The sequence below is a fragment of the Fundulus heteroclitus genome, chromosome 2 (assembly GCF_011125445.2).
Source record: "Fundulus heteroclitus isolate FHET01 chromosome 2, MU-UCD_Fhet_4.1, whole genome shotgun sequence".
NCBI classification, from domain to species: Eukaryota; Metazoa; Chordata; class Actinopteri; order Cyprinodontiformes; family Fundulidae; genus Fundulus; species Fundulus heteroclitus.
In genome coordinates this window covers 15,023,321-15,041,738 of record NC_046362.1, presented here as the reverse complement: position 1 = coordinate 15,041,738, position 18,418 = coordinate 15,023,321, and the positions used below count along the sequence as shown (strand labels likewise).

Sequence of the window (18,418 nt, the reverse complement as noted above, 5' to 3'; positions counted from 1 at the left end):
TGAAAACTGAAAATGGAAATGAAATTGAAAAACAAAAAAAAAAAGAGAGGCCAGACCACAAGGAGTGAAAAACAATGAGGGTGAAGGGCAGCTTGTGAAACAATGGGATGGAAGGTAGTAAGAGAGAGACAGGTGCAAATGAGAAGTGAATGGAACAGGGAGTGAAAGACAGTCCCAAGTGGATTGGATTTAAAACCAAGGAAGGACTCATACATTCTGCAGTGAGAGACGCATTCGTCTTTCAGAGCACACACACAGCTTCAGAAAGGAAAAATAAAGAAGTTCTCCTTTACAGCATCCTTCAGGTCCATTCACAGAGGAATGGATAACTAAAACTCGCCCTCTTCTCCTTTAAGGGAGGTAGAAAGGCAGCAGAAATCTATAAAGGCCGACGTGACAAAGCTCAGCAGTTGAAACGAAATAAGATGGAAAACAATGGAGAAATAAAATCAATAACCCCAAATCTAGGCTAGAGAAACCAATAGCAGATGGTAAAACCTACCACTGGGATTTTTTTTTTCATGTTGAGGTATGCTGTAAGGTATTGCTTTGAGTCACCACTTCATAATACATTTTGCACAAAAAAAAAAAAAAATCAAATGATGAAATAGTCCGAACAGATGCAAGTTTCCATAAAACGTCCGAACACTCAGTCATAAACGCTCCTGGGGGGGATTTTGATTCATTAGTAATGGTGGATAATTTAGTCACATTAAATTCTAACAATAAAGTCCCATAATTTAAAAAAAGTTAACCATTTGAAACATAGTTAGTGTGTTTCAAACATCCAACTAACATCCAGAGTTAGTTTAACATACAAATCAGTATAATTAATTAATTGCAGAAAATATTTAATCCTAAATCCTGGATTTTGCATCAACCATGAATCTAGGGGTTTTATTTGACTTAAGGAATAAAGCGTTGCAGCAATCCTTACTTATAAATATAAGTATATAATATATATATTATAAAAATAATATTTTATTTTGAGAAATGCCCTAAAATAACCAGCTTAAAAGAGCTGAGAATATATTTTAGCTTCAGCATCGATCATGACAGGAACATAGGAGGATGTTGGCTCATAATTGTATTACAGAATGCTTAATTCAACAATTGTGATTGTAGCTTTAGTTCAATTTAAAAGTACAAGCAAAAAAGGTTTTATTACAAATAATATGAGAAGTGTCCCTTATTGCAGATGCTTATTTCAATTATTTCACTTTTCTGATTTTAGTAAAATAAGCATTAGCCCCCTGATAGACTCTAAATTGATGAAGCAGTGGGGTCCAAACCTTTTGCAACAGGGGCCAACGCTATCAAGTTAAACGTGCGTGCGGGCCAAAAAGACCTGACTTGTATTCATTAAGCAGGCAAAAAACTAAAACAGTTTTTCACCCGGTCAATAACAAACCAAATCCACTATATGAAACAAAACAAAGTACTCTGATTTTTGTAAACAGGGCATGTGTAAAGCTCATGTTTTGTTTGTGTAGAGCTCAAACACAAAGAATCCTGCATGTTTCTCCTGTTTAAAAATTACAAAATAAACAGGATTCAATCATAGATTTTGGGCTTAATTGGTTTTCTTTTATCTTCCCCGATATATCTTTTATGTATTCTCAGCAACAAGAACACTGACTCCCCCTTTCAAAGCTCTTGCTTTATAGAAATAGTTAAATGTCTTTTTCACCCCCTTTTTAAGCAGGTTCTAATTTGTGCATATATGTTTTGAAAAGTCCTGCATCAATTTAAATGTTTTTTTTAAACCGTGTCTGCATCAACCTCAAGGGCCGATTAATTACATTTTTGCCATTCTTATAATGTGGTCCAGGGGCCACACAAAATCATTCCAAGAGTTGCAAATGGCTCCAGGGCCACACTTTGGACACCCCTGCATTAAGGCATCTAGACGTGCTGAATTTGACTTGCAGACATTTAAACCCAGCGTCTGAAAGGGGATCTCATTGACTTTAAATTCAATGAATTGTTGTCGGTACCAAAGAAGGGGCAAATTTCAGCAAGCGCTGATCTGCTACACAATGCACTACTATCTTCGAGGTTTGAAGAAAAGGGTTCAAAAGTAATAAAACAGATTAACAGCCAGCAGGAGCGGCGCATTAAATCGCCTTGATAATGTTGGCTGTCAGAGGAGAATGGGCAGATTTGCTCCGAACGTTAAAGAGGCTCAAGTGACTGCTGATTACAACCAAAGTATGCAAAATATCATCTATCAAACATTGACTGGTCCATATTTCAGCTGGAGGTATTCAGATATTAGGGTCAGAATTAGGTGGAAACAACTTGGACCCATTCTGAATGGTACTAGACTAATGGTAATGTCATCCAATGGGGCGATATTTTCTTGCCACATTTTGTGTCCCTAAGGAACAATTTATAAGCCCCAGCCCAACAGATTACTGAGTGCTAAACCTGTCTATCCCCTAATAATCATGGGAACAGCCTGCATGCTCATTTTCTGACTGTTACTTCCACCAAGATAATGCACCATGTCACAAAGCTCTAACAAGGACAAGCTGGTTTGTTTAACATGGGAATGTGTCCACTGTACTGATCCCCTTGAGGATTCTGTGCACCATGATGTGCATCTGACCAATCTGCAGCTATTGCTTGTTATGTTATCATGTCGATGTTATCATGTCGATATGGACCAAAATCTCTGAGGGAAGTTTTTTTTTTTGTATATATTTGAAGGAGAAACCACTTTCATAATGGCTTTAGGGAAAACATCGTGGAGTATTCACCATCGTGGAGCATTTTGCACGGGTCCAATCACCCCACGCAATGCACAATTTATTCTACAGAACGCCTCGCAGCACCAGTGTTGCCGTCTCAAGGCTGGCCAGTAAAATAAATACATTTTTCTGCTTGTGCTTAAAAAGCTTGGGACAAACGTGGAATAACATTGAAATATCACAGCTTTATGCCTCCTTGGACAACAGTTTTGATTGGGTGATGCTACACACAGATGGTTTTCAAATTGCACATACGGACATCTTTTAAGGTTCTCGAGGACACCGCCCCTCGACCACATTTCTAAAAAAAAAAAACAAAGTCAAAGCGGCAATAAATGTTTCCGTATCTGAGGCACTCAAAAAAAAAAAAATGTTTTTGCTTAAAAGAGACAGAAAGACAGAAAAGGCTTTATTCGGAGGAAGCAGGAAGTTTAGTTTCTGCTGCAGAAGCGCCGATGAGTAAGACAAGAAGATGTGGTCTTGGACTGCCTGCGGTGATGCTGAGAGAGTTTTCTGAAAGAGTCCCAACATGAGAGAAGGCAGAGTTAAAAGCACGGCTCTCTATCTGTCTCGCCTGGCAGCGCACTCGCCTACCAACACCCAGCTGTGTTTGTTTGCCACGAATTACCAGCCAACAAGAGCCGACACGCTCGCTCAATATTACCAGCATCACACCACAATTACAGAGGTGCTATTAAAATGGCTGTCTGCCGTTAAATCAAGTGATGAGTTGTATTCAACACCAGTCAAAATCTTTATCTATCTATCCATACATCTATATGCATTCTGCTGTTGCTTTTTTTTACACTTTGTATTGTATAAAAGCCACCAAGAACAATGACGATTTCTCTTTAAACGTCTTTGAATTAGCGATCATCTCAATGATGTAATTTCAGTCTTTCCCTCTCAAACAAGTCATTACTGCAGGTGGAATATTCAGGGAAAACGGTGAGTGAGCACTGCTCACGCGGTCTGTTTCCGTCCTGACCTCGCTCTACTATGTCACGGTTTAAACAGCAACAAGGTACACAGGTGCAGGTGGGGGGTTTTTGAATGCCAAGCGGCCACTGCTGCTCAAACAGATGTTAGAGCTGCACCGCTTCTGATATCTGGAAATCTCTCCCACCACCGAGAGCACAGGCCCCTGCTGACACCTAACAGCCCCACCGCGGAGGAGCCCAATAATCACATTATAAAAGAATATCATATTAGTATTTGCTGTGTTCTTGTTGTCTCCACTGTGATTGAATCAGGCAGGAAACGACACCAGATTTTCTGCCAGCTCAAAATTCATCATACCTACAGATCTTTAAGCAACAATAAAGCGCAGTGTTCATTGCGTAATACATCAAAGGGGAGTTTTTTTTGTTTTCGTTTTTAAGTAGGAATGAGGCTTCAGAATGACTTTGTCTGAGGACCGTTGAAACAAAAGTCATCGCACCGGTTTGCCAAAGCTAAAATACCAAAAGCAACACTCGCCCAAAAACATCTTGTCTATTAACCTATGAATCATACCAGCAACGGGCATGGGCCCACTCGCAAATGACACGTGAGGCTTCAGGCAAGCCGCTTGTTCTTATCAAAGCTGACGCTGTCTAAGAGTACACTCAGAAAAAAATCCAAAACGAATGCTTTGGACTTGAGCTGGGGAAAAAAATTCATGGTGCTCAGCCGTGTAGCAAACCGGATACAGCGGCCTTTTAATAATGAAAGGTCTTCGCTTAAAGTGAGCCTGTTTAAGTGAATTACCTTATTTGCACTATAAAATGAACTCCAGGAACATAACCCTACCAAGACAAGCGGCATATATAGATTTAAATGGTGGGGAGGGGTATGGAACAAATTGCCTTTACATATAAAGAGCATCTATGCGTAACACATAGCACTACACGTTTTGTACTCGTAAAAACCAGTGATTTGGAAGGAAGAGGGCGGGTGGAGGAGAAGGAAGGGAGAGCATTTTAAAGAATGATTTTGCTCGATAATTAACATTACAAACTAATACGTAGAATATCTACTAATATGTAGAAAGCTAAAAATGATGCTTTATAATATAGACCAGCATATGAAAAATTATGAACAAGTAGGAAAACGTTACTTGGCTGTCTCATTAATTTTAATTTGCATTATATTATGCCCATTGTTAACATTAACACAGTGTTACAAGGAGGATGCTCCTGTGAAGTGGCTACTTGAACAATCCTGCTCCCTGCACCTTTGTAGAGAGCATCGCCTCTTTTGCACATAGTTCTGTTTTATGGAGAATATCTGATGCCTTATTTTTATCTTATTTATTCAGAGCAAAGTTTTAAGTTTGAATATTTGTTGGTGTTTATTTGATTTTTTTTTTTTTGTTTATAAAAAAAAAACTTAAAAAGCAAAATGGTTCTAATTTGTCTTCCTTGCCTGGAAATTCTTTATTTACTCAATTTGATATTTTTTAAGTTACCCTGTTTGATCAAATGCAAATTTATTTGCTTTAACAAAATAAATATGCAACAAAAAAAAATCTCTGTGCACGTGCCTGCACTGGGTGACCCCACAACATAATTCAAACTTGTAATATTCTTGCTGCAATGTAGCAATCATGGTTCTACCATGCATCCTTTTCTTAGAGAGCATTAGTAAACAAACAGCATCATGAAGACCCAGGAGCAAACCAGACAGATCAGGGATAAAGTTGTCAGGAGGTTTAAAGCACATCTGACGGATGAGGGAAGATCTAGTACATCATCTAAACTGAAAAGCCACAGGAGGAGAAGGGGGAGCTTTAATCAGAGAAGCAGCCAATATGCCTATGGTTGCTCTGGAGGAGCTGCAGAGATCCACAGCTCAGGTGGGTGCATCTGCTGACAGGACAACGACTATCTGTGCACTCCACAAATCTGGAGCTTATGGAAGAGTGACAAGAAGAAAGACGCTTTTGAAAGAAAGCCTCAGAATAGTTTAAGTTTGCCACAAGCCGTGAAGAGGACACATCAGCCGGGGCGGTAGGCGTTCTTCTCAGATGAGACTACGTGGCCTACATGCAAAATGCAATGTGTGAACACAAACAGCGCTACACATCACTCCGGTCACACAATCACTGCGGTGAAATATAGCGCCGGCGGCATCATGCTATGGAGGTGCTTTTCTTTAGTAGGGACAGAGACGCTGGTAAAAGTTGATAGACGCATGAATAAATAAAGAAAACAAAGACAGTGCAAAATACTAGATACTAGGATTAACCTTTCAGTAGGACAACAACACGTAGCCAGAGCTACAATGAATGGATCAGAGAATATCCATGTGTTAGAATGGCCTAGTCAAAGTCAAGACTTAAATCCAGTGAAAACCTGTGTTTAGACTTGAAAAGTCAATATTGATAGATGCTCTCTATCCAGTCTGGCTGAGCTTGAGATACTTTAAAAAGAGAAATGGGCAAAAACTTAATAGAGAAATACACCGGGAGATTTGTAGCTGTTGGGATGTGTCAGTATTGACACAGTGGGTCTGAATACAAAATGCTTGCCATATATTATATATTTCTATTTGTAAAAAAAAATATATATATATATATTTGAGCATCCTTTTATTTCTTATGTGGCCCTATCACATGAAATCCAGATAAAATGTGTTTGTAAGCTGACAAAGTAAATGAGGTGTGAATACTTCTTTTCAGGATGATGATTACTTAAACAAGATTAACGTTGTTTGTGCTTCCTCCGAGTGCCGCATGTCAATAGTAACACGTTTCCCATCAGAGAAATGAGCGCGATTCATCTCAGTCAAACTTAATTATTTTGTACATTAAACAGCTGCGTTTAATGTGGTTTCACACCAGTGGGCTGCTGACATTTTTTCCCCAAAGTAAGTGGTCTGAAGACTACAAAGCGCTTTAATTGACGTCTTAATTCCTCCCACCCAGTCCGCCACACACACACACAGTCACACACCCAGAAGGTAACTAGATTCTTGGATATTAAAACAAAAGAGTTGCTTTGAATGCCGTCTCCCGAGAGAGAGAGAGAGAAGAAGAAAATCTTTCCGTGTGGTGGACGACGGCCATCACAGTGTCGTGAGGCCAGAAAGATTGTCACTTAATCTCAACCCGCGGCTGCAGCGGGACTTTTTCTCGGCACCGTCGGAGGATAAAAATAAGATTCATCTGCAGCGGTGCTCAGAGGAGGACCTTAGAGACTTCCCAGGATGCTGGCAGCAGAGCTACCTCCAGTCACAGCAGGAGACTAGGAGGAATTCACTGCTCCATTTATTTTAAGGTGGAATATCAAATATAATGTGATGCTGAAACAACACAGAGCTTGTGCTCAACCTCTGTCCCATTTTAGCAAGGATCATTTCCCCCCACCCCCACCCCCTCCCCATACGTTGTAATGGCATCAGCAGGTAACTCAGGCACAGTCGCCTTGCTGGTGATTGTAGCACTGCAAATGGCCGTAGACAGAGAGGCCCGATGTGTGTGAGACCTGCTGTACTGTCAGCTTCTGTTCTTTGAGGGACTCGGCCGAGCGACGCTGCGCCGAAAAAGGAGAAATTGACAAGATATTAAACGTGAAACAGTTGTTCTTTGGTTGACTAAGAAACGAATTAACTTTACAGGCATAAAAAAAATGTGAAAAGAATCCTTTAAGATGAAGTGGCATTCAGGCTTATAGGTCTGTCTGTGTGATGAATGGTGGCTCCTGTTTAATCAATTACATTTCATACCACATAATTCCAATGACACGCCCTCTGTCAGAGGTCAGCCTGCTTCATCTGTGCTGTGCTACTCCTCAGAGAGACAATTTTACACACATCCTCTGCCTGCACTGTTTACTCATATAGGTAAGAATTGTTTTGAAGAGGGTCCAGGTGCCATGAAAACCCCTAGAGATGGACAGAATAGGGTTTCCCCGATCTTGAGCACTTGTACGTTTCAGTCCTTTATTGGACATTAAAACAGAAAAACAGCGCTGCGTTTTTTTAAAAGAGTGATTTCCATCTCGTTTAAAGTCCTTTAGATGAGAAACGGTAAATGGCCTGTACTTGTATAGCACTTTATCAAGTCCGACGATGACCCCAGAGCTCTTCACACTACAGTCAGTGATCCGAGTTATCCGAGTCTTCTCTGACTGTGGAACCAAGGTCTGCCCCACCACACACACACACACACACACACACACACACACACACACACACACCTGCTCTTTGCCGGTCAGCTGGCAAAAGAAGATTGCAAAACCTTGCCTTTTCTTAGAAGAGGTCCAAACTCAGGAATAATTTATGTCATTGCTTGAAAGGACAATAACAAATTGAAGAGAAGGGGCTCCGCCTCAGGGTAAGTAGACAAAGGGTTAGATACGCTCTAAAAAGAGAATACAGCAAGTTGTAGCAAATAAAGCAACAATCAGTTGGATCAACAGTGACCTTCATTGAAGTTGGAGATGTATTCTCTTTTTAGGGCATAATGAAACAATTATACTGTACATGTATCCTTATTTATCCATTGAAACATGACCCTAACTTTTCTCTGATTTCTACTAAATAAATAAAAGAAATCAAAGCACATGTTGTTGGTTCATGTATTTATAGACCTATATGGTGGAGGTTCTTAGCTTTGATTCACTTAAGAATCGATTGGGTACTTTGATTTAATCGCTCATATTGTTCATATTTCATCCATGCTTCCATATTGTGCCCATTGTTCCCATAAACAAACATGATTTTGTACCAGTGTACTCAGTAAACAAGAATCAGTTTTTCTCATATTGGTTTTTTATTGCAACAAATTATTTAGATCTATAATTGCTTGAATTTTACTTGAAATTCTATTCCAATTTCCTTTGATTACGTCCCTGGTTAAAGCTAAAGTATGTTTTGATATATCCCTGCAAACAGATTAGTAACATAATGTTCTTGCAGCTGACTATGAAAAATATAGGAAATTATCTTAAAATCACTGACATGAAAAGACTGCATAAGTAAGATGTGTTCCATCCATCCATCTTCTATCACTTCTATCCCTCACGGGGTTGTGAGGGTTGCTGGTGCCTATCTCCAGCTGTCAATGGGCGAGAGACGGGGTACACCCTGGACATGTGGCCAGTCTATCGCAGGGCAACACAAAGACAAACAGGACAAACGACCGTTGTTGCACATCGCACTCATCTAAGGAGAATTTAGAGAGGCCAATTAACCTGACAGTCATGTTTTTGGACTGTGGGAGGAAGCCCAAAGTACCCAGGTCAAGGGTAGGACTTGAACCCAGGGCCTTCTTGCTGCATGGCAACAGCGCTACCCACTGCGCCACTGTGCAGCCCTAGGATGTATTCAATAGGGCAAAATCAGCAACCTTCTTTGATGCAATAATATTAAATTCCGCAATTAACTTTATAATAATTTGAATAGGGACATATCAACACAAACCGCTTTCAGGGTTTCACATATTTCATGCCCACATTCCACACTTCAATTTCTAATTAGGAGATTTAAAATCTGCACACACTCCAATGTAAGCTTGAATTTCTGACCTGCTGAGAAAAAACGTTGGCGTCATTTGTTTTTGGTTCAGTATTTATAAAAGAACTAAACCTGAACCTATGGCAAGGTGTATCAGGTCTTCAAGCGATTACATTAAGACATTTTTACTATGAATGACTTATTTTCTCCTGCTCCAAAATGCTGCAAAAAGAAAAGTTATCCTTTCAACTGACAATAAGGACTATATTTCCACACCTTTAGAGAACATTTTGCATTGCAAACATTTGACAGGACATAACTAGTACGTTCAAACCTTTTTGGGTTGCCTTTTAGAAATAAGCTTGTTAGATTGGAGCCCCCTGTCAAAGGCACTGATACAGACTGCATGAATCCAGTCAGTGGAAAGCTTACGTTTGCAGCCACAGGATTAATCTGCTCAAGTGTAAATAAATGTGAATTAGGCTGATAAAATTAAGCTCACACAGCTGCACAAATAGAGAAATATCACGCATTTAGGAATACTGACAGCCTAATGGTGAAATAATTACCAATAGATCAGTTATAGAAGACATTACCCAAAATGAGAGCTTTTTTTCATGCATTACGTTCATTTTAGGGTCTAATCATACATTACAACACTTATGATTCTGAAGGCCTGTTCTGGTAACTTTGCTGATGGAAAACCTTTTGCTCGCAAATAGTTAGAGGCAGAACCTCCGTCATCTAGCCAGATTCATGTAGTACTGTGGATCTTCAGAGTACTGGCACCCAGGTTTAGTAATGTACAAAATGGAGCATATTTCTTTTTTTCACTTCACTGTGACATCTGTTCTGTTCAAATGTGCTGGAAAAACACTAATTCATAAGAAGTGGCAATGTATAAAATGTAAAAAAGGTATTATAATCTGGTTCCAGGAGTGAGCGATGCCTTGTTAAAGCGATTCTGATTCATTTTCAGCTCTCAGTTTTCATGAGTTCCTTTCCACCATCAAATGCAGTGAATGTGATTAATCTGAAATAAAGTTCAACTACACTAGTTGGATTTTTCTGACATTTTGCCTTTTCAAATCATTTAACTTAAGCCATAGTTTGCCGAGACGTTACAAAGGATCAGAAGAATCTCATTGTGCAAAAGGTCAGGGGAAGGAGGCAAAACGCTCCGCTGCAATATATCTACACCATTACACATGGAAGGTATTCACCAATTATTAGAGGTGCGTGGGACAACAGGGACATTACAAAAAGCCAACAAATCTGCAGAACTGTTGGAAATGCATGCCGGAAACTGGTCATGGAACAGTAATGCTGAAGTGGATGAGGATATTTCTAGCAAGTAGCACATTCTATGTTCTACATGTGACCAAAATCTCATTTATTTGCCGGAAGATGAATGAGAAGGGTCATAAGATAAAAGCCATTTCTTCCAAAGAAAACATTCAGGTCAGGCTAAAATCTCCCTAAATCAAGTGGGAGTGGTATACTCACTGAGAACAGCATGTCCAGAGTGAGTATGGTGGTGTCAGTATGATGCTTTGGGATTCGTTATCTCCAGATAGAGTTTTTGAAGGTGGAAGAAATACTGGTGGATTCTAAATACCAGTTAGTTTTGACCAAAAACCTTAAGGTACCTGACAAAAAGATGAGGATTTTATTTCAGCATCATTGTGAACCCAAGCGTCCAGCCAACACCTCAAAAGAATGACTCGTTGAAGAGAATTGTGTGGCCAAATAAATCCTACAGAAAAAGTCAGACTGGGGTCCCACGAAGGGCCCGAGGACAAGAGATGTCCACAAACGGTTATAGATTCGGCAAACATTCGCAGAGTGGGCAAATATTACCAAGTAAATGTCAATTTTGTACATATTTATGTAGCATGTTTTTAAAAAGACAAAGTTGACTAATGTGCTTCACAATTTCAACAAGGACATAAGAAAATGGAATAAAAAATAAATACAAGTTAATTATAATACATAAAAGCCCTAAAAATAATCAAGACATAAATACTATTTAGTGTCTAATGGTTTATCAGTCACAGGCAAAGCAAGTCAACTCAACTCAAGATGTGGGATACTGACAGACTCCTACTAAATAATGAACTACTGCAATTAAATCACAAATTTAAGGTGTGTACACTTATGCAACCAGATTATTGCACCTGTTTTTTTTTACTCAGACAAGTGTATTTGCTCTACAGTTGTTCACTTGATTTTTTTCCCCCCCATTTATGGCCTCATTGTTTTAAATCCCCCAAAAGTACCTTTTTTAACAGTGGCGTGTGCACTTTTAAGAGCCTTTGCATGATTATTCGCTGCTGTTTGCAAAGGTGCACCGACCATTTAAGTATATTAGGACCGCTAGGTTGCGATGTAATGCGGCACAGATCTAAACCTTTTGGCCTGGATGTGCGTGTAAACTCACCAGCTTCCGTTGACACCAACCACAGACGCCACAAAGAGCCACCAGCCAAACTGCACAAACTGTCACTGCGAGGGAGACCAGGAAGACACTGAGGGACACTGAGCCTGGATACACGCCAACACACAGACAATAAGAGAAAGACAGAGAGGAAAAAAGATTAGTGATGTGTTGTATTTTGTGTTTTTTTCTTGTTTCTGTCTTTTTTTGTTTTTTTGGTGGTGGTGGTGGTGGAGTGGGAGGGGTATTCTTTTATGTGAGTAAAATGAAAACATGGGTTGATTACATGCCACTGTAAATGCTGTCAAAAGGAAAGTGTCTCAAAATAGAGCCGTGCCATCTCTGATTGATTAATTCAATCACTAAGCCGGGTTCCGATGTAAAAAAAAAATAAAAATGTTTGTCATAAGAAGCTGAGAAATGAAATCTCACTGGCCTCCGTGCCGGAGCATTTCAATACCTTTTCAATAAGGACCCGAGCCGGCATCAGTCAGCCGCACACACGTCACTGTCATGGTGTCGCAGCTTGTTAACTGACAGGCTGATAGTGAAAGGGTGGGGGGGGTGGAGGGGAGGCTGAGGTGACAATGCAAGAGAGCTCATGATTAATGGGCATCAGAGGGTGCCCAGGGAGCATGGTGGCTCTGAAAGACGAAGACTCATAAAAAAAAAGAAGCACCATCCGTTGATTCGTCTAGTTGTTTCGATGGAGGGGCGTGGGAAAGGGGGGGGGGGGACACTAATAAATTTAAATTTGTGATTTCCTTACACAACAGCTCCTAAAGATGCAAAGACAAATGTATGCCAGAGTACACCTCCAGCCCGCTCAGTGCCAAAATCTGACAAACAGCTCAGCCTGGCTACAACAACCGGGTCTGTCTTCTTCCCCCCAACAGCCATCTCTCTCGCTTTCTTCGCTTGTCACAACTGGCCTTTTCGTCATATTTCTCCATCCCATCTTTGCGTTTATTCTCCTCTCCACAGAGACCCGTGGGAGCAGATTAGCTCAGAAGGGAGCAAAAGTGGCAGTGAAGTTGTTTCATGTGGAAAAGCTGCCGCTTTCTCTTCAGCCTCAGCTACTGTTTCAGAGCCAGCGTGAGTCCACTTCAGAAACCATGACCTCGCACAGAACGGCACCGACCGTGGAGGGAAAAAGAAAAAAGTAAAAAAAAAAACGGAAAAAAGAAATTAATGAGAAGCATTGAGCGATTAGGCTTCTAGTTCCAGGCACATTTCCCGAAGAGCAAAAGACATTTAGTTGGCACAAAATACAACAACTAAGAACTCTTTGCTGAAAGAACTCTTATGTAATATATTCTTATAGCTTGAAATTATAAATAGAAATTTCGTTTAATTTATTGATTTATATCAATAAGCGCTTTAAAACAACCAACTAAGGCGACCAAAGCACTGAACCGTAAGACATGAGTGGTACAACAATGTCCTGTTTACAACCTGCCATTGTTGTTCTGATTCGAAGAAAGCATTGGCCAGTCACTGGGAGTTGTCAAGGTATAGGGAGGTTTCAAATCTGCTCACATTTTCTATCATACAGTTCCCTTAAAGTTCCCTTTAACACCTTTAATTTAGATTTCAGAAAGACCTTGGTTTTCTCTGGATATGCTCAGGTGAGACCCATCTAAAGAATTACTGACAGTGGCTCCTGAGCACTGGGGTTGAGAAACACTGACCCACAAGGTTTCTGGCAAACTGCAAACAGCATGAGGGGTTTCTGTGTTATTTCCTTATTCTTACTTTATGTTATTATACAATGAAAATATCACACCACATACCAAACTTGTCTTTATATATATATATATATATGTATATATATGTATATATATATATATATATATATATATATATATATATATATATATATATATATATATATATATATATATATATATTTTTTTTTTTTTAACTCTTCTGGCCTTCCTGCATCCCTTTCTTCATCATCTCCATCAACATATATCCCCCAGTCTTCCCTTGCTCAGTATCAAATCCAGGAGCCCAGTTGGCACTACTTCCCTCACTGGATTTTGTCTTTGTGTTTCTCTTGTTACAGGATTTATGGTTTTGGATTCCCTGGTTTGAGTTTTTGTTTAGTGAAATAAAGCCTGTATCCAGATCTTACTTAATCTGTAAGCCTGCATTTCTGGGTCCTTCCAACACTCCTCACAAACCAGTCAGTGCTATACTACAATATTTTTATGATGACACGCATCATATTTGCTCATATTCTTTATGTCAGTTTTACATCCTCAGTGGGGGATTATAACTGAATTAGATGCGTTTGGGAATATGTGATAAAACATACTGTTATGTCCCTGCCTCCTTAATATTAGATGGGGATTAGATGTGATTTACCGAGGCACTTTTTATGTTTCAGTCAAACTACTTTGTATTTCCATCCACTGATTAAAGCCCAAATAAATGTTATGTCTTTCACTTTTAAAATATCGACAGTTAATTGGTAAGTCATACTATCAGATTCAATCAGGCTGTTCAGCCACTTGGACTCTATTTATTATCCATTTGAGAGCCAAATTTTTGCAGGTGCTTTTAAAAGATGTCTTAATCCAAAGTTCAAGTGAAAGCCATGATGCAGCTTTTCTATGCAGAACTTTTTATTGCAACTAAATGAGTAATATAATTCCACTTGTCCTTCAGTGTTCTTAATATTATGGTGTTTATTTAATGAAAACAGTATATACCAAATGTGTTTTCAAAGGATTAATACACAGTGGGTCGGTAGACAAGTGAGAATATGCACATTTAACAAACCAGCAAATTTTTCTCAATGACATTCAGCTTGTTATGGGCAAAAGAAAAAAACAGTCTCTTTAGAAATAGGTAGGCTCTTTGCATTTCAATTAGTAAATATCTATATTTGCACATCTTTTTTTAAATAGGTGACTAGGAGAAGAAAGAAAATCAAAGAAGCAGAATTAATTTACGGATGTACACTGTAGATCTTGCAATGAACAGATAATTTGTGGATTATTTTTGATATATTGATTTTGGTATATTTTTAGTATAAACTTAAGGTCAACTTAATACTGTCTTGAGCGCTGGAGAAGTGACTCCAACCGATCACCTGACCACAAATCCACGAGGAGCAGTGTGACTTATGCTCTGGCCACTAAATTATGGACCGGCTCTTCCAGGAATCTGCAGAAGGCTCCAGAACCCACAAGAGATTTTGTGAGCTGTGCTGCAGTATGGGGTGCTAGGGATACTTTTAAGGGCTGTCCAGTCCTCAAACCCCCAGAGGAAGACCAATGTCTGCATTCTGAGCACAGTCAAGAAGTGCAAGTTGGACTCCAGCAAGGCTGCTCCAAAGCAGAAAGCTGTTTGTGATGTTTATTGAAACATCGACGCGTAGTTGTTGAGAGCAGTTTGTTAAATTTGGAATCGTCAGATTTTTGAAGGTGACGTTGTTCTGCTGGGATCTTTAGACAATTTTTTTGAGTGTTTTCACAACTGAATGCGAACCAGCCAGAATGAGGGTCAGCTCCTCTCAGACAAATAGACTTTTAACAGCTGGATTTACAGTGAAGATGAATACTGAGGCAGAATGTGATGCAACAAGTGGTTTATTTTTCTGCCTAAGGCTCAACTCCATGGACCATCAATGGCAAATCAAGCTTCCCAACAGCAGCAATCGCAATGCGTAAGTTTGGAGTGAGATGAACTTGGCTGCCCTGCACAATATTGTCCTGAACCCGTCCTTTGGATAAACTAGAGGGAGCACTGCAAGCCAGGCTTTCTCACCCAAAATCCCTGCTCAAATGCGCTTCTCGAAGAATGGTCCAAAAGTCCCATAAACAAACTCCGACACCTTCCAGAAAGCCTGCCCAGAAAAGCTGAAGCTGTTACAGATGCGTAGGGTGTGCCGACATCAGAAAAAAACTGCAAGGATTAAGAGTGGGATGTGGCTCAAGTTCCTTCATGTGCAAAGGTAGACCAGTGAAATCCTTTGGGAATACAGTAAATATGTTTTGTGGACTGGGAAAGCCACGTGTTTCCGGAGAAGAAGTTGGAGAGTTTATCTGGAGAGAGGGATATCTGGGCCTTGTAAAATCTGAGACCTGCTCTCAAATACAGAGGACGATGACCTCCATAAACCAAAAGCACCACAGCTTGAATTGTTCATTGCAAGTTAAGCAAATATCGTGGTACAGTCAGCTAAATTCCTGGAAACCACAGTTAAATATTATTTTTGCTTCCCTCAACCGAAAGACCCAGGTGTTCTGATGTTGCACAACTGCACAAGCTGTTTTGCACTTAACACTGCTTTATATTCTAGCCTTAACAGATGAGGAACATTTTCTAAACCTGTAGGATGCATATAATCATGGAGATAAACGTCAGGGTAAAATAAGGGGAGAAGGACCACAGTCTCCCTGGTCAATGCGTGAGAACTACTCAGCTAGCCTGTTGCCAGACAAAGAAGACTCCCGAAAACACAACAGGGTAACATCTTACTTGCAACTGGTTTAAAAATAACCCAAGATGCCTTTAAAAAGAATAGATAGATGATTGCAGATGTTTTTCTGTGGTCCTTAGGTACTCCAACAATGCTTTCTCCGTTAACCTGGTCATGCAAATCTAAAAAATTAACACTACACTCCACCTTTGCTCATCTCACGGCGACAGATGGAGATGACCCAGCCATGAAAGAAAATACACTTGATCCGACTCCCCTGACATTTGTCTGGTTGTAAAGAGGCAACCAGCATTACAGTCATTACGAGCGTCTCGCTCATTATTTACCCGTCTTTACCTTTGCTCAGACGGGCCACAGATGGCGAGCTCGAAGTCTGAGAGGCTCTGTAAGGATCAGCCTCCTCCAGGAAGATAAATATCTACCTATTCACAGATGTTCAAAAATAGCATTTGTGGTCCGCTTGTGTATTCTAAAAAGAGGTCAATAAAGTCGAGTCCATTAGAAAGCATGGCATTAGTAAGAGTAGCAATAAATCTTAAGCAAGGAGAGCCGGACTGTTGCGAAGCTCTGGGCATGTGAGAGCAGCAGTCAGTGGCTCAGTGATGAATCTTTGGATGTGTCAGGATCCATGGAAGCCAGCAGCTGATGAAAGACCCCAAAGTCCTGCATTTTCCCTGAAGGTCATGGGGTGGGAGGGTGGCTGGTGGTTAGGGGAGGGTTTATGAGCTAAATCACTCATATGGCTTCCAGCTGAAAAAGGTGTATTTAAAGCAATAGACAGCCCTACTCTGCTTTCCATTGCATGCATGCCCCTTTTTTTACAGCAAGTTGTAGCGTACAAGCTGGGCTCAAGGAATTAAAGGAGGAAATACACTGTGTAGAGGTATTAGGGAGATATTCAAATCTTCTATGGGTGTGCAAAAAAAAAAAAAAAAAAAACGAGCATCATTAGAGTGAAATAAGCCTGGAAAACCTCCAGTGATCATGGCACTCAGGTGGGGGAAATTTTTATCCTCCCCGCTCCATACAGCTCTTACTTTAAAATACTTCAGCAGGTGCAGCATTGGAAGAGTGAAAGGTTAAAATGGTTATTTACATTCTGAATATGTAAACAGAGAAGCAATATCCTAACATACATATAGCTTAAGCCAGCAGTGTTGAAAAAAAAATTATAACAAGGGGATGGTGCTGAATCCCATCTGAAATGGCACCACTCAGTAAAAAATGACAAGTGAGGCGAACAAGCCATTGAACCCTTTGATCAAAAGCCTTTAGAAGTCAGGGCACTCTTGAACTTGAAAGTCCCTTGTTTGTTTTAGATTTCATTGGCTATCTCTTTTATATGCACATAAAAGAGGAAATAAATGGCGCTGTGTACCGGTGCAAGTGCTTCCAGTGATGCTGCAAATGAGCTTGTAATAAACCCTTCTCGCTGAAGAGGACAACAAAGACCAAAATCACGCAAGAGGTTAAGTGTGGACATTTAAGAAGAAAGGCAGAGCCATTCTTCAGCTTTAAGTTTAAGATTCTGACTGGTATGAGATTTCCATTGTCTGATAATCTTGTAAGATTACCATGGTTTCATGGTAAGCAGGTAAAGATTATAAATTTTTTAAAAGTCAAGATATTACACGTCGATTGGAGAAAAACTAATTTCCCTTGATCAGAGCTGAACAGTGGAAAAATGAAAATCTGATATTTTCTGATTCAATAAAACACACAAAAGTAACAGCTCGCACTATTTTTGGTCTACGATTGCATCAATTAACCATACTAACGCTGGTATTTAGTAAAGCCGCTGTAAGAATGTTACCTCTCCTGCCATGGATGCAAAGAAAATGAAAAATGTGTCACGCTATATTTAAACATTAGAAATGTTGCAGATTTAATGGAACATTTTATCTATTTACAGTATAAACACATTTAAGCATCACCTAGTAGGGAAAGTTTAAAATCTCCCTCAGTTCCACCAAGTGACCAGATAATTATTAGCAAAATTATTGATAATATAGTTCATGCCATCAGTTTCAGGAATCTGAGTTAATTTTCATCAGCACAGAATGTCTGCATAGTGTTGCATGACTTTAAGTAATACTATAACACTATCGAGTCATTATTGCAATATTTGAGTAGCACTTGCCTCATACACTATGCAGGAATGACAAACAGGTTGTATGTACATGTTGTGAGAAAGCTGCAGGACGCATACTTTGGAATCGTCCGTCTTATTCGAAAAATTCATGTCAGCCTATTGGTATCAAAGTGCTACAGTGGTAAAGGGGAAATATAAAGCTAAATCCACTTTTTAAGCCCTTAAATATATTTTGTTGTGTACTT

At 39.8% G+C, this 18,418-nt stretch overlaps 1 protein-coding gene across 2 annotated transcripts in view; it reads right to left on the bottom strand.

Annotated features, from left to right (window-relative positions):
• Positions 1–18,418, bottom strand: part of syt7a (synaptotagmin VIIa) — a 129,138-nt gene that overhangs the window by 49,414 nt on the left and 61,306 nt on the right. For both annotated transcript variants that reach the window (XM_036148860.1, XM_021310296.2), the window contains exon 2: positions 11,632–11,735. In XM_036148860.1, the coding sequence (XP_036004753.1) occupies positions 11,632–11,735 (104 nt within the window). The remainder of the gene's footprint in view (positions 1–11,631; positions 11,736–18,418) is intronic.